The sequence below is a fragment of the Anoplophora glabripennis genome, unplaced genomic scaffold (assembly GCF_000390285.2).
Source record: "Anoplophora glabripennis isolate ALB-LARVAE unplaced genomic scaffold, Agla_2.0 scaffold47, whole genome shotgun sequence".
NCBI classification, from domain to species: domain Eukaryota; kingdom Metazoa; phylum Arthropoda; class Insecta; order Coleoptera; family Cerambycidae; genus Anoplophora; species Anoplophora glabripennis.
In genome coordinates, this window is record NW_019416342.1 from 280,744 (window position 1) to 300,980 (window position 20,237).

A 20,237-nucleotide genomic window follows, 5' to 3' on the forward strand; every position below is an offset into this window, starting at 1 on the left:
AACTTAGGATAACTGATTGTTTAGACAATGTTCCTAATTACAAATTGAGTTAAGTATTAATTGAACCCTTGTATTGTGGGGTGTACTCTTACTGGGTGTGTGACTTCTAGGGGTAGGAATTACTTATTTAGATTGTGCGCAACTTGAAACGACCCTCCAAAATATATATGAGGTCAAGGGTAGCTTGTGGACATACACTTCTTTGAGGGAAGGTCTTAAACTAATCTTACACAAATTTAATTTTTGTAGGAAATGTAGGTATACTTTTTATAATTCATCCTTACAAATATTGTATTGGTTTACGTCACTAACTACTCTTTAAATTTTCAGTTTTACATCGACTGACGTAAGCAATCAGAGAAAAAAAATAAGTATTCTAAGTATTAAAGCAAACACAGTAAAAAAATCGTAATGTTTGCTCATACTCCTGATATATTTTTTAGACATTAGATTCTATTCATGCAAAAATAAGAAAAAAGTTCTAATAAGCACAGGTTCCAAAATGCTCCTACGGGAGCTGTTAAACGTACCCATAAAAAAGTTGGGGTGGCTTCTATCCCCACTCTTCAAGGGGCTGTATGTCCCTTAGAAAGTATTTTCAGGTCTACGTTTATTAGAACTTTTTTCTTACTGTTGACAGTAGAGTCTATACGTAAATTACATTAATTTTGAGAGATCCGCAATAAGCAACTAGCGATTCTAAACGAGGAGAGTATTTTTTTTGAAGACGAATAGAGACCGATTATGTAAAATACGACTATATTCCAGTTCTCCTGAGAGACCTTTATCTCACGGGGAGCATAGAGAGATGCAGTATCTTCAAGTGCCAATGGTACCACCCCAGATAATACTACCAAACAACGAATCTTTTTCGGTAAGCCGACGCAGTTCCGAACATGAGAGTGCCTTGTCCTCCAGGAGACCTTCTGCTATTATAGCAGCTCTCAGAAGGCCATCTCAAGCCATGGCCTTGTCAGCTGCACAGGCTGTTATGCACCAGAGGCGGTATCTTCTTGGGTAAGTAGATCTTTTGCCGAGTATATGTTTCTATCGTTACAATATTTCTAGATTATTCAATGGTCAGAGTGAGGGCTCTATTAAGAAGGATACGGACACGAAAGAAGATCGGATCAGAAGAAACAACAGAAAGCTTGGAGAGTAAGAAACATTCAATTACAAAACTTGCTTTAAAAATATCGTTGTTGATTAGATTTACTTTTAGACTTATATCTTTTATTTTATTCTGAACTTACGACTTTAAACTTTGACGTAGTTGCACCAGGTGATTTTGTCTCTTTTTAGTGACTCGTTGACGATAATTCTATCAGCTTTGTACGCCAAACTCTTAGTTGTACTAGGAATGGCGTTTCCCATTACCGAAATTATATCTAAAGATGTGCAACCGTTCTTTTATCAGGGATTTTATTTATATCTCTATTTAGGGAGTATTTCGTTTGTGGCCTATATGTATGCCTCTCTAATAAGAGAAAAAGCTGTGGAGGATCTTATTAACTCCTATAGTAAGTATTTATATCTATTATATTTCTAGAATCAAGTACTAGGTAGGTATTATTTGTTAAAAAATTTTGTACACGTTAGTTTGTTAGTTTATTTTGTTTATCTGTTTTATTTTATTTAATTTGAAAAAAATATATATTTATTTTGTAGACAAAGAAAAATCAGATCCCTTAAGAAAACAACACAGGTCTGCTGTCAAATATGGAAGCTTTTACTTACGTCTAGGAGCTATAGGCAAGTGATGATTAAGTTATTTATTTGTTCTATAATTTAGATGGTACTGTTTAATTAGATATTTTGCTGTCCGTTAAAAAATAACATCAATGAAAGAGGATATGTTACAACAAAAAACAAATTCCGCTCTGTTATGAGCGAAAAATATTGTAACATTTATTTTCAAATGTAAGATATGTTTTTTTTTTAATAAAAGGCTCTATATGTTTGTATAGATTAGTGAAATATAAAATTTTTCTATGGTAGTATTTTTTCTAGATAAGACTTTTTAATTCACATAAAAAATTGGTTTTTTCTTCTTATTGAACAAAAAATCTTTTATTAACATAAATATTAATATAAAAAATCATAATCAGGCTAAAGTTTAAGACTAAGATTTATGAAAATATTCACAAAAGAGTTTTTTTAATTAAAATTATGGAAAGACTAAAATCTCTCCCTATTTTATCTGGTAACTATGTAGATACAATAAGGTCGTTCCTATTTCACTTAAGGATGACTTTTATCAACGTCTGACAAACCACTTCACACAAATGTCTGATACTTAAAAGTTCAAGGATAATAAATAATTCTGATTTCCCTTAGGAGTGATTGAGGCGGCCCATAGTGGGCGACACCACTCGTCAACTAGTCGTCTACTTCAATAATAGTTTAGATCAGCGTTGGTTACAGATACCGAAAATGATTTTAAATGTTTTAAATGTAGCACATTGGAAACAATTGTTGTTTATATATAAGTTTATTGTTTATATTGTCAGGTTATTTATGAAGTCACACCTAAAAATATGGTGGATAAAAGTATAGCTTACCGAATTTGAAAGTTAAAAAAATTTAAAAAATTCAATTAAAGGCAGCTTTCAACTGCAGTTCTAGTTGCTATAATTGTAATGACATGTTTAAGTAGTATTAGCTGCAATAGAATCCGCTCAAATAGTTGTTAACAAACCGCATAGTATGGAAATAATAATTACCGTCGTCCTCCAAACAACAACAATAGTTGTAAATCCCCTCTAACTACATTTCAATAACAAATTCATGGATGCCTTGCCCAATAATCCTGCGATTAAACATAGCCAACCATATCGATTGACTTTGCAACCGGCAGCAGGCAGGAATAAATATGATTTAATGAGACGATATTAATATGCCCCTGCTGAGTGTCAAACCTCAAATTATTCATTGGAATTCTATAATTATCTGAATGAACAGTAATTGCCATGCATATTGTAACTTGTGCATTATTTGGGAAACTAAACATTTTTTGCATGATTGCTATGTTGGCATAATTGTTATTGATACTTATTAATTATAATTAGTAATGATATAATAAATAATAATATAATAAAAAACAAGAAAAATACCCCTGTCCACGTCCTGTACATTTATAACTACAGGAAATTAAAATTTGAAGTAGAGATTGGCAATCATTTTACTTTTCTGTTCTGAATATACCAAAATTTCGTGACATTATTACTTGGCGAAATATTGCAGAAATATTAAACTTATTTCAAATTGCCTTGCTCTTGGATTATAAGAATTCATTGCGGACCCTTGGTATATTTAATTGCAACTACGGCTCATTTTAGCGGAGTGTACTTCCAGTTTTTTACCTTTTATAACTTAATTGTTAGTATCGATTAGTTCTGCTCGAAATGATACGACGAGCTAGCGCTACTCACTCGAGTTTTCAATGGCATTGTTGAGGAAATATTCATACTTTTTGCAGGGGCTTCAGTGAATCCACAGGGGGGAGAATTTTCTATATACAATGTTCTCTATTGTGAACATTATGAATAAAACATGAATCAGTAATTGCTAAGCATATACTTATTTTAATAATTATTAACAGTGCTGTTGTTTCAGCTTTCGGGATAGGCAGTATGGTTTATTCCGGTCTCGAATTTGGACGTTACTTTGAAGTTAAGAACAATCTTGATTGCCATTCTAACATCTTAGAGGCAATATGTCCAGCTACTAGGATGGTACTAACTTTGGTTCAAGTGCAGTTTATATTCCTTAATAGCAAGGTACTTTATGATTATACAAATCATAGATTCATATAAACTCTGTTTAAAAAAATTGACTAATGCTCAATGCATGGAATGAAAACGTATTACCATAAATATGTACAACTAATAACATTGTGGGAAGCAACTTCTCTGCGGACTACAGCTCCATCCAGATAATTCGTCAGCAGAGTATTAGTTCTCATTGGTATGCTATAGGTGAGACCACGACCAATGACTTTTGGACTGTTTGGATGTTGATCTACCCAGATGTTTCGAGTATGAGGAGATATAACTGAGAAGTGTGTTATATCTGTTGCCTCATTCAGTACTGGATAAAGCTGTACCCAGCAGAGTAGTTGTTTCCCACAATACCATTAGTTAAAAGCCTAACACGGCACTAGCCATGATTTTTAACAGCTACAGATTAGTAGGTTGCTCTCTGATAGTAAGTATAAGATAATGTTTTGTGCAGTGACAATTATCACAGCCCCACAAAAAAAGGTCAAACGAACCTCGGATTCGGATTCAGGGACCTCGAAAATGTAAGGATATAGTAGTCTAGTCCGATGCACAGATATTTTTTTGTGGGGTGTATGTTTTAGATAAAATTTTATGTGGGAATTGCAATAAAACTTTTTATTTTTCTTTAAGGACGTCCAGTTCAATAGGCACAAAATTATTGCAAGGTTTGGTTTGATGCATATGATAGCTACAAACTTATGTGAATGGTTGTATGTGTTGGTTGAAGAAACAAAGCATGAGATTATCCACCTAGGAGGTAAGCCAGTAATAAATTCAATTGATTCCTTAATCCTGAAAAATTTCAGAATTTTTATATCAATCAGATTTTTGCTGAAAAAACGATTGTCAGTTAGCGTACTATCAATAAAACTTTGGGCTTAACATTTCTTTTGGTAAATGGAGAGCACGAAGATTACATTCTGTATTAAACAATGCCCCAGGATTAAAAATTAGCAACTAACCCAGTGTTGAGAAAATGATTTGATTTTAGTAAAGCTTATTTTGCTACAAAATATACTATTTATGTCTTAACCATTCGAAGAAGCAAGTTGTAACATACTGACAATTGGTATTTTTTGCAAAAATAGTGCCAGATTAAATATGCAATATTCAAGACAATTTTACAATTTTTTAAAAGTAAATTGTTAATGTTGAGAAGAAATTACATTTATAAATATTTTCATACATTTTTTTAGAACAACAAAATACGACAAATTCGATGATCGGCAAAAAATACTGCCAGGAGGGTGAGGTGATGGGCTCCCTGGTAATTAGCGCGAGCCCATTCCTATTCCCCTGCACGATTGAATACAGCCTCATATGCGCCGTCATACTTTTCGAGATGTGGAAGAGGGTGAAGGATATGAATTTGGATCCAAGCAGCGACAAGGACAGCAAGCCAGGCGCTAGGACTACTAGCAATGTCCAGAGAGACGAGAGGGTCGCGACTCATTTCCATTTCAGTTAGTATCCTGTTTGTTATATACATATACTAATGGTTTGAAAAGTGCTTTTTCTTTTTTCATTAATTCTCCCCCTTCTCTGCTTTAGATCCTTTTGGAGGTCGAGTGGTCAATTCTAATCATCACTTTACTGTGGACTGTTCAAACGCTCATAGAGGTCTTTTTGCTGGCATTATGGTATGTTTGATGGCGAAAATGTACTGTATATAAAAGTTTACCGAGAACAGTACGAATTAATTATTTTTCATTTTACTGCTATTTTTGCTTCTTGGCATTTTTATTTTTTTTAGGTCATTGTGCTCACGATTATTTCCTTAATCATGTTCTTCGTACTAAGTAACGCTGCACATAATGGCATTCAGAATCACAGAATGGCAGAATTTGAAGTAAGCATGGTAGAACTGATGTTGTACATTATCACAACCGTTGCTGTAGTGGCAGCTATGATACAGCTGAGGAAACTGAAATATGATCGCAAGATAGGTACGCTTTTAATAAATATTTTTTATTACTTTGAGTGAAGTTATCTTTCTTTATACTCCAGTCGGCAGAGGCCGAAAAGTTACTGTTGGTGACATTTTCTTGATAACTCAGAAATAACTGCACAGGTCTACTTTAAATGATGAGTACAATAACAGGCCAATTTGCTGACAAAGTATTTTATCAGGAAAAAAAGTTATTAACAATTTAATCGTGAAAAAAATTTTTTTTAGTAGTTTTCTTTAAATAACTCAGCGGGATGACTTTGTACGAAAAAATGCTGAGGACATGATTTTGTTCTTAATAAAAATAGCTACAAAATGGCGGTGGTCCGATTACGAAATTTGCAATAACAAAGCCGTGAGATTGAAAAAACGGTATAAAACGCCAATTTTTTTAAGTTGCTGTAAAAATGTCAATTATAAACAAAAAGTGATAAAACTTTCGAAAACTATAGTTCAATATATATACAATAATGACGCTAAAGCCGAAAATCAGGAGAGCAAAACTTTTTGCTCTATAAGGTGTTATACATTCATCGGCATCTGAAACTCGAAACTTTGCCAAATTTGTTCGAAGCTTTGCTGACACTTGAAATTTGGTACACACATAGTGTAAATATGCAGAAACCAAAAGCAATTTGCAAAATTCAAGTATCTTCATTTTTGCAGTTTTGGTAAGGTTTTATACGTCACCCTAGTTTTATACGTCACCGTTTTTTTAATTTTTGGACGTATATTTATGTATATTTATAAAATATTCCATTACGGTAGATTAGCCAGCATAATTACCTACAATTTAAAAAAATATATATTTTCATCGTTTAGATCCTAAGCTACTTAACATTTTGCGCCTGTTAGCCATACTCGTACATTATTCAACATATCAACATAAAACAAAAACGTACGTGTGGGGTAAACCTTTAACTTTAAGTAAACAATTGTTTAAATTTACTGTTGCATATTTCTAATAGTATACAAGCGCCGAAGAGCGGAGCTCGCGCTCGAAAATGAAAAGTTAAAGGTTTACCCCACACGTACGATTTTGTTTTATGTTAATATGTTGAATAATGTACGACTACGGCTAACAGGCGCAAAATGTTAAGTAGCTTAGGATCTAAACGATGAAAATATATATTTTTTTAAATTGTAGGTAATTATGCTGGCTAATCTACCGTAATGGAATATTTTATAAATATACATAAATATACGTCCAAAAATTAAAAAAACGGTGACGTATAAAACTAGGGTGACGTATAAAACCTTACCAAAACTGCAAAAATGAAGATACTTGAATTTTGCAAATTGCTTTTGGTTTCTGCATATTTACACTATGTGTGTACCAAATTTCAAGTGTCAGCAAAGCTTCGAACAAATTTGGCAAAGTTTCGAGTTTCAGATGCCGATGAATGTATAACACCTTATAGAACAAAAAGTTTTGCTCTCCTGATTTTCGGCTTTAGCGTCATTATTGTATATATATTGAACTATAGTTTTCGAAAGTTTTATCACTTTTTGTTTATAATTGACATTTTTACAGCAACTTAAAAAAATTGGCGTTTTATACCGTTTTTTCAATCTCACGGCTTTGTTATTGCAAATTTCGTAATCGGACCACCGCCATTTTGTAGCTATTTTTATTACGAACAAAATCATGTCCTAAGCATTTTTTCGTACAAAGTCACCCCGCTGAGTTATTTAAAGAAAACTACTAAAAATTTTTTTTTTCACGATTAAATTGTTAATAACTTTTTTCCTGATAAAATACTTTGTCAGCAAATTAGCCTGTTATTGTACTCATCATTTAAAGTAGACCTGTGTAGTTATTTCCGGGTTATCATGGTTTGACACACGCCCAACCTCTACCAACTGGACTATTAATGTTGTTGGAACGGTTGATATTTTATTTTTATATTCTCAGCTTCTCATTTACTTCACCTGCTCCTTTAACATTTTTTCTAATGAATCTATTCTTTAACTTATTTTAGAAATAAGAAAAAAGTCCAATTTATCTCACAATCCTTTATTTTTTAAAAAGACAACCGGTTTCGAAGTCTAACTTTACACCTCATCTTCAGGTCTTACAAGGATATCACAATTACCGGAAAATTTAACCAATTACTATCCAAGAACATATTAGGATTTAGATTAGATAAGTTTTACTTTTTATAAAAACAAATTTTTTAAGACCAAATACAAAACGACGTTACAAACAGGTATATTAAAATCTAATCTATTCTCTTTACCCATTATTTTCTGGATCTATGTCTTCTTCTAACCGATTTTTGTATAGTAATTTATGATCTGATTTATGATCTTGTTCTGTGTAAGCTGAACTTTTAGCAGAATCAGTACATTATTTCGCTACGTTTCCCTTTTGTTTACTTAAAGGAAGGCTCATCTTTCTTTTTAAGTCACATTTTAAGACTTTTCGATCATGAAGTCCAATCTCGTTCTGTCTAATGTTACCTGTTGAGCATCAGTACTGATATTCCGGTATCACTAGTATTGGTGGGAAAGTAAGTTTATCTCTCTTTTCTTTGCGTTCGTATCTCAGAAAAGACAAATATCCGTTTTAAATGGGACACCCTGGATATATACTTGTTATATTCCTTAATTTGTTGCCTACAAGAGAGAATTTCACTTGACTTCTTTGCAGGCAACTTTTATTAAAACCATTTTTTTTTTATAAATTTTGCAGTTGCAGAGTTACAGAAGAATCTCTCTTGTGGAACTCACTGTAGATATGGAGTAAATAACAGTAACTTTCCTAATTCTATATTTTTTAGATAACGAGGGATATACTGGAATCGGCTTGGACAATACGCTGCTCGTGGTGGCGCAGACCGGCATGTTCATCTACTGCATGTTCTCCCTCATCGGCTGTTACTTCACCATGGATTCCCAGAGCCCAATAGGCTTCGCCGCAGAAATATTCTCCTTCATCCAGACGTGCCTCCAAACTATGTTCGTCTTAGACGGTTGGTTTAGGAGGTGCAGGACTATCGAGCAAACGAAAACAAAACCCGGAAGGGAACTCATAACCTTCCTCATAGTGGCAAATATGGCCATGTGGACCATCAACACGCTGGAGAAGAACAGAGCTGAGTTCCGACCAACTCATCTACAGTTCTTTGGGGAATGGGCGTGGACCATCATCACGCATATTTCCATGCCTATGGCCATATTCTACAGGTTCCACTCGACTATATGTTTGTTCGAAATATGGAAATCTTCATACAAAATTAAGACGCATTACAAACCACATATGTTCCCTCTCTTGTAGTTATTGTGTAGTTATAGTCTCCTGTGATTAAATTTGTTTTAATAGAATTGCGAAAATTTGTGAGCAGTAGAATATGGTTAATAAAACATACATTTCAGTGAAATTTTGTTGTTATTTTCAGTAATGAGCTGTTTTTGGATAACAATGTAATTTTGATACATTATGTAAAATAATAAAAACTTAAAGCGTATGTCCCTGTTACTAGACAAGACAAAAGGTTATCAAGTTTTGTGTTCCAATGGTAGATACGATAAATATATTGGTAGATCTCCAGTTTCAGAGGAACTTCCGTCTCTCGAAATGTCAAGAGTTATAAATCGACGATGTGGCAACCAGCCCTTTATGTAGGAATATTAAGGAACAACATTTTTGTTTGTCAGAAAAGCTGAGTTATGAAAATCTATCCAAAAGTTGCTCTTGAGGTTATCTAATAGGTTCACTTTGTGAATTAATTTGTTATAAGCAGACAGAACGATATTCTCAGTATGGCCACAAAGTTCATTTTGAGTCGAATTTTACACCCGTATCAACAATTTATTTCACTGTATGCATGGCTTGTTCTTTCAGCTTGTAATTAAAGGGTGTGATTTTTCCTGGACTAACAGTATATTACTTTTGATAACATTCAAAGGCAATTTATTCAAATCGCACAAGACATTGGCCCCATCTAAATTGGTAATAATTAGTGAACAAATTAAAGAAAAAGGCCCAAGATGGAACCTTGAGGAGTATCTGTATCAGAAAGTTTCCGTTTGATTTTGTTAATCTAGGCCAGGAAATATAGAGTTGGACGCGATTTTTTGTTTCGACAAGCTGAATTTATCACTATAGATGCTAAATATTATGTACAATAATATATTAGTCTCCACAGTCATAAAAATGGGGGGGGGAAGATTGTTTTACGTAAATTCACGTTTTTCGCTTATAACTTTTTTCCATTCATTTGTTTAACAATATGCCGTCAACTTTGACAGTCTGTAACTCCGTTGTTTTTCAACGAATCTGGACGATTTTTTTTTGACTAAAGCTCTTTTCATAAGCATTATAAGCATTCCGAGTATGTAATAATATATAACTATATCACGCGGGTGCGTCATATATTTCATTTTTCAACTAAGGCTAAAAAATAAACAAAATTCCAGGTTGCAAATTTGAAATTTTTAAAAAAAAATGATAGATTTCAATGTATAATTATAAAATTCTACCATGAAACAAATCAGTGCGATTGTGGAAGATGCTCGGGAACGTCCAGACTAATTATTAGTTAATTTGTTTATAAGGCCATAATTTGTAAACTATTCAACTTACCGATACCAGATTTCGTGTGAGTTATTAGACAGTGATAAGGAATGAGACGATGCGATGCAAAAAAGTTCTGATAATAATAACGCAGTTTATAAATGTTTAATTCAAAAGTCATAAATATGCTTCTTCTGTTTATAACTTTTGATCTAAACAATATTTTTTGGCGCTCGAAGGCTAGTTTTGTAGATCTTTTGAAGACGAAAAAGAAAGTACTTTACTGTTTTCTCGTGGAAATGAAGGGATAAAGTTATAAGTGAAAAACGTGAATTTACGTAAAAATTATACAATTAACCAGCCTGTAAATAATCTTCCCCCCATTTTTATGACAGTGGAAACTAATATGTTATTGTACATAGTATTTAGCATCTATAGCATAAATTCAGCTTGCCGAAACAAAAAGTCTCAAAATGGTCATTTGCCAGCTCTTTTTGGCTTAAATCATATATCTAACTACCATACATAAATTCAAACTAACCGACAATGTGCTAAGAACTGTGCAATCTGCAAGATTTCCAACGTTTATCCATTCTATCCCTGCACCCTTGAATAAAGGTTATTAAATTAATCATATCATTATCACAGCAAGATGAACATCTATGTGTATCTAGAGAGAAACAGCCGAAGTACACATCGATGATTTCATTCGGTTTAAATAGAATTTGGCTCACTTGGATTACTTAGATATATGAATTGTGAAAAGCCGTTGAAAATGTGGTAATAATTAAGCAAACAGTTTCAGTGCAGCTAAGTTCGTTGGCTGCGACGAAAATTTAGGATGCCGGAAAATGGATAATAAACATTCCCTGTAGTCACACTCGTGATGTTCTACGTGTGTTTTCATAATATTATCAGTATGTGGAATTGGAAATTGAATTACATAAGAAATTTATATATCAATTTATTTTATAAATGATGTTTGGTAGTACTCTAAAAAAATTGAGATAGTATTTATACTTTATAAGATTTTGTATAGCTATCATTATGCTTTCATAACATTTAAAAAAAAGTCATCCTGTACATTAATATTAAAATTAAACATGACTAATTCCCAATGAATTCCCAATTCCCTTTAGAATATAACAAATAAATAGCACTAATGGAATTTTGATAATCTAAATAAATAAACAATAATTGACACGCTTCCAAATCTTATTTTTTCATCAAACAATTAAAGAATAAGTTTACGTACGTCTATAAAATATGCAAATAGACGGTAAAAATAACTCTTTATCCAAATATTTACTGATATATTTAAAGTAGTTGCAGTAAATGAAATATGTCATACTGTAAATATAAAATATCAACATAATTGGGCTAAAAATATTACATCTTTGAAGACAGACTGTATTAGTTAAAGTATATTAACTGATATACAGGGTGGTACATGCTTAATTAGGGAATTTCACCAAGTTATACAACAAATAATTAGAAGTATCGAAATTAGAAAAATGGTTTACATTTTCTGAAATATCTCAGAGGTATACTGATAAAATTTGACTGATATAATAGAAGTTAAAATTCAAGTCAAAATAAATCAATTATAGTGGAGATACAGTGCTTCAATTCCACTGAAAATTGATTGATTTCTAAGAAACACTTACATTGACTTCTAAGAAAAAGATTTCGTTCATTTCGGTCGAAGAACGAGCCCGAGAATTTTGATTTTTTAATTAATCGAAAATAATTCTTCTACTTCCACAAATGTTCGTTACAAATGTGATTTTAAATATAATGCAATGTGTCAGTCTAAAAAATCATTGGCGTAGAACTTTTGATAGTTTATAAGGAGCCAATGATTTCTTAGACTTTTGACACATTGCACTGAATTCATAATCGCATTTCTACAGAGAATCTCACGAATAGTTTTCGCAGAAATAATAATTTTAGAGTTATATAACTACAATTCACATTCACATGAAATAGATTAGAGATATATTAAAACCTTGATCACCCTGTATAGAATGTGGTCTTTTCTTTGTTCTGCTTAAACAATAGGTACTATATAATTAATACCTATTACTTTTGTAACGTTTTTTGTATGCACAATATGTTAGCACAGCTTCCAGTTGTACATACAAAATTGGGCATTTTGTAAAAATGATGACAAAATACTTGTTATTTTATTTAACAGCTTTGCTAGAAAAATATTTGCCATTATGTAGGTACAGGTTGTCCTTAGGCGAATGTGTCATAATTCAAGGGTAGATTCCCTGGTTGAAAATATTTCGATTTAGACCATGTTAGAGTCGTAAATTTTTTTGTTTTTAGAGATTTTAGGGAAATGCATACATTTTTTGAAATATTAACTTACCGTGACATCGTACCAGAGAAAAATGGGTTTCAATTTATGACAATCACTGGTTAGGGACAGCCGATTATTTGGGAGTATTTTAAAGTAATTAAACATCACTTTTTATTAAGTTTGAACTAAATTGAATCATTTTGTGATAAAGTATTCTGTGAATTTAATTCTGCGGAACCATACTGAAAAAAAAGAAGTATTTGCATCAAATGAGCAGAAAGCTTTAAATGTAATCATTTGCCGTAAATGTTATTCCTGGATCCTTCTAATGACATAATGATGAACCATCAATAAGTCCCAAACTGACCTATGTCTGGTTTGTTTAACTTACGAATGATCCTAGCTGTTGTATTAGGTATTCTGAGTTTGAAACAAAAATATTATTTATTACTGAGAAATACTTATATCCAAACATATTTTTAAAATAAGTATATACAATCGTTTAACCAACACTATTCAATTTTGTATTAAACAAACGATACATTATAATATACAATACAAAACATGTTTCTATAAAATCTATGTAGAGATCATAAAATTAAGAATAGAATTCGTTTAACCGTAAGTATCAAATATTTATTTTAAATGCTGCCCATTTTTAAAGAAAGAAATTATATTTCTGGGTAGAAATTTAAAGTATTTAAATAAATAAATAATTTTCAATTTTTGAAAGAAGAAAATATTTTCTCGCATGCCATACCTTAAATCAAGTGTTGTACATTGTACATTTGAAGCAAGAATACAAATTTAGCACAAAAGTAAATTGTAATTGATTATAATACTCCCATCCCAAATATTTTCTTTCCTGGACAGTGCATTTTAGCAATATGGACAAGTATACAATTTTTAAATTAAATACAGTCATTTCAGATATCCGCGTTTATTATACAAATAAAAAATATATAATCTGACTCCTAATACATTCTACATACCTTGAATTCGATATATTAGTGTAAATGCCATAAATTAGTTGGAAAACGGTCCACCTATCGGGACACAAATAACAAAGTTATATTTATTTGAATAATTATCACCGTTTTGGCACTGTCAAGTTTCATTGTATCACGAAACATGTTACACTATGGACCAAATCAGTCAACTGAGGTAACATTTTAGCAAATCAATTTATAGAGAAACAATTAAATTACTTCTTATTGCAGGACAGAACGATTTCATCAATCCGTGCCGGTTTTGGATACCGAACAATGTTCGGAAGTTGGGTATAGGGCGAAAAGGACGACAAAATGGAGGAGGCGAGGCGAGTAAGTAATATCTTATCTAAAATATGGCTGCCCTTCAATCCCTTTAATGGGTTTGTGTGCAATTTTTTATATATCCATTCTCCTTTAAAGAGTCATTTCGAATGTATTTAAAAAAATGTCAGATGCCTCGGACTCTGTCATCTCTATAATTTTATTTTCAATGCTAAGATAATATTCTGTTATTAGTTTTTATTGTATATAGTACTTTAAAATATAGGTATTAGTTACAGAAAATATCTTTCTATTTTTTTATACTTACTTAGTTGTTGGAAGAATAATTCAAAAATTGAGTTAAGATAATACGTAATTAAAAAAATATATTAATTAAAAAAGGATGGGGTTTCTGTTTTGAAACATTACTTACAATTAATTAATTATTATTGTGTTTCTAATGACAACCTTGTATTTGGAATAAAACGTAATGACATTTTGGCTCTATCTAAATCTTGATCTGTTGAAGTACATATTGATGATTTAGTTTTATATACAGGGTGTTCTGAAAGTCCATCAGAAAACTCCGGGAAGTGATAATAATAGCAGTATGTAATGTAAATTTTTTTCGAATTGTCAATTGTGTACATGTTACAGCTTGTCAAAGTTCAATTTTTTTATATTTATTTTTAAATAACTTATTTAATTCAATTTCGATTAGTCTCTCATTTGACACACCAACTAAGTAGATCAAGCTCTATTGGAGCAATCAGAGAAAACTTTAATTATGCGCCGCTAGAGGGCACTTTACCTAAAACTCAAAAATTGTTTTGTTCATAAGTTTTTTCCATTGCTAGACATTACAGAAATTTTAACATTATTGAAAAGATAAATATTAGAAAAAATTATGTACTCTATATTCAAGTCGGTAAATGTAACCGTTTAGCATTAAATCGCTATTGAAGTTTTACTAAACATCAAATTTTTGATAAATAATGATTATTTCTGTAATCAAGGTGCCATGCTTCAAATAAATGTCTAGTAATTATGGTGTTACGAATTGTAAAACCAGCTTTAGTAAATAAAATATGATCAGTAAATTTATTAACCTTATCTTCTCCACAATGCCGAAAAAAAAAAAAATATAGTGAAAAATGAAACATATTTGTTTTAAACAATTTTCGTTACAATTCGTAATATCATAATTTCTAATGATCGAACTTGAATTAAATAAGTTATTTAAAAAGACTAAAAAATTAAGTTTGACAAGCTGTAGCTTGTAAACACTTGACAATTCAAAAAAAAAATTAATTACACATTGTTATTATTTTAATCCCTAAAATCACCTCCTTGAGTTTCCTGACGGACTTTCAGAACACCCTGTATAGAGTATTCCATAGCAATCACTGAGGTCGTGAACGGACCATTTTTAATTTTCCTGATTTTTTGTATTATTTAGTATCCATTTAGAGTAGTTTTCATGAATTTTTTCAAATTTTTATTTCAACCCTCAAGAAGTTATGATTAATTGAATATTTTTTTTGCATTTTGTTTGTTTTGAGATGTAGTTTTACAAAAAAATATAGACAGGGTGTCCCACCGGGAAATGCGTCGATCGATATCTAGGAAAGTACTGCTCCAAAAAATTTTTAAAATTTGGTAACATGACAATGTCCCTGGGGCAAACACAACTAAAATATCTAGAACTATCCAGCACTTCTAGTTATACCGGAAATCGACATCAACTTCGTTATTTTAAGTGGACACCCTATATGTTATTGCATTCTCGCATTCTACGTGAAATTTGAGGGCCATTTTATTAAATATTCCCTATACCTAGAAGTTATAGAATTTAAGATATTAATATTTAAAAGTAACTCTTTTCAGGAGCGTGATATCAAGTGGATTTTTTGTTATCTGCAAAGGGTACAAGTAACACTAAATGGTATATGGTATACCAGTAAATTAAAACATTTAAGCTGTTACATTTTGATAATTTCAAATAGCTATAACTTTGTTAATTTAAATGGAACACCCTGAATTTTTTTACTCTGTCGTATGCAGATTGAAATTTCCTTTCAAGCCATATAGAGTTACCGTTATTACTTTTATAGATATTTGCAATTTTCTATTTTTTGGATACTCTCATATCAGACCTATCAAATTGGCCATGAAGAGAAGTATCGATAAAATTAAAACAATAAGATCAAGATTACATTAAAACACAATATTTTGTTTCGTCGGTTGTGATTGGTGCAATTTTTCACGAGATTCTATCCAACCAATCAGCAAACGCATTATCTCGAGGTAGAAGTATTGGTTGTTCATTGTAAACGAATCATTAGTATTGATGACTGTTTGTTTTCATTTCAGTGCAGCCATGATACATACGATATCCGTATTTTATGCGAAAATTCTGGTCATTTTGGGAATAGCATTGCCAGTAACGGACGCTATAGCCACTTCCAACCACGACACTTTTGATGTAAGTAAACAATAAGATGTAAGGTACAAAATAAAGTTCACAACTCTAATATATAGTTGCTTAGATATTGCTAGTTTACTTGCAAAGAATTTTGAGCAATTTTGTGTGAATTCCTTTCTTAATTGATACCAAATTATCTTGTAGGTAGACATATTAAGTTCCAAGATAATAATAACAACACTAGGGTTTCTGTGTATTATCTCTATATTATTAGATGTTAGACCGAAGATTAAATATCAGTAAATAAACTTTTATTGTGCTCTACAGTTTCGGTCTCAATTGCAAATGAATTTTGTTTTTAGGGTTTTTATGTCTACTTGTATGTGGGAAGCATTCTATTTTTGCTGTACATGTATGTAATTCAAGTGAAAGAAAAATCTATTCAAGAAAGATGGTTGTACACTGCATATCAAGGTAAAAACATTTAAGATAATATGGTGATGCGTCTACATACTGTGTCAAAATTAAATATTGTGATTTAAATTTCATGTGATCATTGAAGAAAAATTGACTGAAAATGAAAGTAAAGACATAACAAACTTCATGAACACATTTTTATTCTTTAATAAAGATGACCGCATATTTTTTATTTTCGGTCGGAATTTTTTATAAAGACGTTGTCGATTTCTCGGTCCTCCTCCAACGATCCCTATTACTTAAAAAGAAGTCTTTGATGCAGAAGTAGGTCGCATGTTGAAAAGGTTTATATCCAAAATCCCTCCATAACGAAGTACCCGGTTATTTTATATTTATATTTTGTTTTCAGAGGGATCTAACGAGCCCAATGAGGGACAGCGTCTGAAACGGAATTCGCATGTTCGTTATGGTAGTTTTTACTTTAGGATGGGAGTAACAGGTAATCATGCCAACTTATTCCGAAACAATATACCCGATTCTCCTGGATCAAATCATCATTCTCTAACTTGAACAGTGACTTATTTCTAAAACGTATTTAACAAACATTTTGATTTTGCTAATTTTGGCTATTTCTAAAATATTTTTCATAAGGATATCTATTTTACTCACATATAGGGTGTCAAAATCATATTACCCTTGAAAAAATATCGGAAGTACCTGCTGTATATAACGAGCGTTCAAATAAAAACGTGGTCAAGTTGGTTTTGAAAATTTGGACGTAGGGCGTAGCGTATAGCAAATGAACTTTAACGTCATCTGTCAAAGTGCTATATCGCCGCTATCAATTTGAATATTTTCGTTTTAAAAAGCGTTTAAAATGGTGTTTTCTCAAGAACAAAAAGTGTTTATCATAGAGTCCTACTTTAGAAATGGACGCAAGATTGATGGAATATAGAAGTATTCTATTGAGGAATGTTTCATAGAATTTCAAAATCAATTTCCCGGCGTTGTTGAGTACAAAATTTTTCAAAGTGCAGTACAGCGTTGTGTTAATGTTTTTCGTGAAACGGGCAGTGTAACAAGAAAAGAAGGAAGCGGCCGACCTAAAAAGCGGACTGAAGAATTAAAAGAAAATGTCCAACAAATAATGGAAAATGCGCCAAGAACTTCTGTACGTGTTTTATCACAAATGGTGGGAGTATCAGTCGGTACCTGCCACACAGTGTTAAAAAAAGATTTGCGTTTGTTCTCCTATCGTTTAACTTGTCAGCAAGAACTTCATGAAGTTGATTTTCCGCGACGGGCTGTATTCTGTGAATGGTTTTTAAACAACTACGGTGAACTTCATAATATCACCTTTTTTTCTGATGAAGCCTGGCGAGACGATGAATATGTTGAGGGAAGTTTTCCAAAATCGACTAATAAGTCTCAATGCTGAACATGAATTTCCAGGTCATGTGATATTACGCCGTGTGATTTCTTTTTGTGGCCTTACCTTAAAAACATTATTTTTGAATTGCCTATTCCTGATTTAAACCATCTGCTGGCTCGACTTCTAGACAAGATTCGTGAAATTAACAATACCCCGAGCATCTTAGAAAATGTCTTTAATTCTCTGAGGAACAGGTGTGAAAAGTGCTTGGAACAAGGAGGGGGACACTTTCAGCAGCTGCTTTAATTTATTGTTGTAACAGGGAGGGGGACACTTTCCGCAGCTCCTTTAATTGTTTGTTATTGTTATCACGATTATTCTTTAAAATAAAGTTATATAGTCATTAACGTTATTGAAACTGACAGCTGCTATACAGCTCGTTGAGAAATGAGGTTAAGTTGGTCGCTATAAGCTACTCCCTACGTCCAATGTGTCAGAGCCAACTTCGACCACGTTTTTATTTGAACGCTCGTTATAACCCCACTATTTATCCAAGAGGAATTCATCCAAAAATTTACCATGTTAGTAATTTCTCATATCAAATACCAGTGTCTTAGATATGTGAGAAGAGGTTAATCTTTTTGTTAAATATTAACTTCTACGCCTATGACTTTATTAAAATATTTCTTGGAATATTATTAATATTAAAACAATGTATTTTGCAATAAAATTGCTCTTGCAAAATTTTCCTATTTTTCTTACATACATTAGTGATGAATTTTATGTTTGTCTTGCGGTACAAATTACAGATTCTCAAAAGTATAGTTTAACAAAAGGCAATAATTAAATATGAACAAGATTATACAGAATATATACAGGGTGAGTCACTTTTTATGATTAGGACTTAGAATCATCGATAGATCTCATCAAAATAATGTCATTTCGAAGTATACATTTTTTCTTCCAAAGGCTACCTTTTAGGGATAGGTATAAGCTCTTGAAAACACATTTTTTTTTGGTTTTTATTTAATTTTTCTTAAACTTTAGAAGCCATTTTTTTATATTTAGTATGAAGTGTACGAATGAGAAGCTCTATCGATTTTATAAATTGTTGTGAAAATAGATCAATCATAGGCGTTCGTAAGGGGTTTTGTAAATCTCTATTTTTAATATAATTTCTACGCCACTGGAAAATTTTCAAAATGAATATATTTTTTTTACATTGCTGTTTATTTTACAGCAGAAAGGTTTCTTACTGTTTTCAAATTAAATGCTTGGTTTTTGAGAAAAATGGTTTCTTATGGATTCATTACAATTAGGTAAACAGGGTAATTAATTGAAGTATGTACGACACTAATTAAATTTGTGATTAAGAAGGGTCCCAGAATATATCAGTTACGTGTTAATAATATTTTAAAATAACATCTAAAACTACTTCTTTATTTTATTACTTAAATAAACTGTTGTAGGTGGCCCAGATTTTTTGAAAAAAAAATCTCATGATCCTTGAAGGTGATTCTTAGAATAACAATTGTTTATACGTATTTTGACATATTTCCTCAGTCATTGATTTTACGTTGCATTATTAAATTGTTATTTATGTTTGTTTCTCAATATTAAATATTTTATTCTGTATTATTTTGTTTGAAAAACTTAACCATTTTACATGTAATGAATCCATAAGAAGCCATTTTTCTCAAAAACCAAGAATTTTATTTAAAAATAGTAAGATACCTTTTTGCTGTGGAATAAACCGCAATGTAAAAAAAATATATTCATTTTGAAAAATTTCCAGTGGCGTGGAAATTATATTAAAAACAGGGGCAATCAGAGGCCCTTACGGACGTCTATGATTGATCGATTTTCACAATAATTTGTAAAATCAATAGAGCAATTCATTCGTACACTTCATACTAAATATAAAACAAATGGCTTTCATAATTTAAGAAAAAATAATTAAAAATCAAAATGTTATATCTCTAAAAAGAAGCTTTTGAGATCTATCGATGGTTAACCCTGTATAAACGCAGTTGAATAGTGTAATAGCAAAAATAAATAACAAACAGCAGAAAACTTTGAAGCTTAGGCTTAATGAAGTTCCGACTGAAGTTAAAAACAACATTCTTCAATAAGAAAAGTTGTAGTTTGTTAAAAAAGGAAAATATAGTTCTATTTTTAATCTAATATTTTGGAAACCCGGGCAAATTTTTACA

General features: G+C 31.5%; 2 protein-coding genes across 2 annotated transcripts in view; both read left to right on the plus strand.

The window, feature by feature from the left end:
• The first annotated feature begins 502 nt into the window (after positions 1-502).
• Positions 503-9,113, plus strand: LOC108906424 (otopetrin-2). The gene is made up of 11 exons (XM_018709661.2): positions 503-576; positions 769-1,017; positions 1,069-1,158; positions 1,303-1,520; positions 1,669-1,752; positions 3,616-3,779; positions 4,413-4,539; positions 4,979-5,245; positions 5,334-5,422; positions 5,536-5,728; positions 8,514-9,113. The coding sequence occupies exons 1-11, from the start codon at positions 503-505 to the stop codon at positions 9,008-9,010; spliced, it is 2,052 nt and encodes a 683-aa protein (XP_018565177.2). The 3' UTR covers positions 9,011-9,113.
• Positions 9,114-13,698: 4,585 nt separating this feature from the next.
• LOC108906385 overlaps positions 13,699-20,237 on the plus strand; it is a 29,650-nt gene continuing 23,111 nt past the window's right edge. The window contains exons 1-5 of the mRNA XM_018709614.1: positions 13,699-13,721; positions 13,778-13,879; positions 16,184-16,295; positions 16,598-16,709; positions 17,062-17,151. Of these exons, the coding sequence (XP_018565130.1) occupies positions 13,699-13,721; positions 13,778-13,879; positions 16,184-16,295; positions 16,598-16,709; positions 17,062-17,151 (439 nt within the window). The remainder of the gene's footprint in view (positions 13,722-13,777; positions 13,880-16,183; positions 16,296-16,597; positions 16,710-17,061; positions 17,152-20,237) is intronic.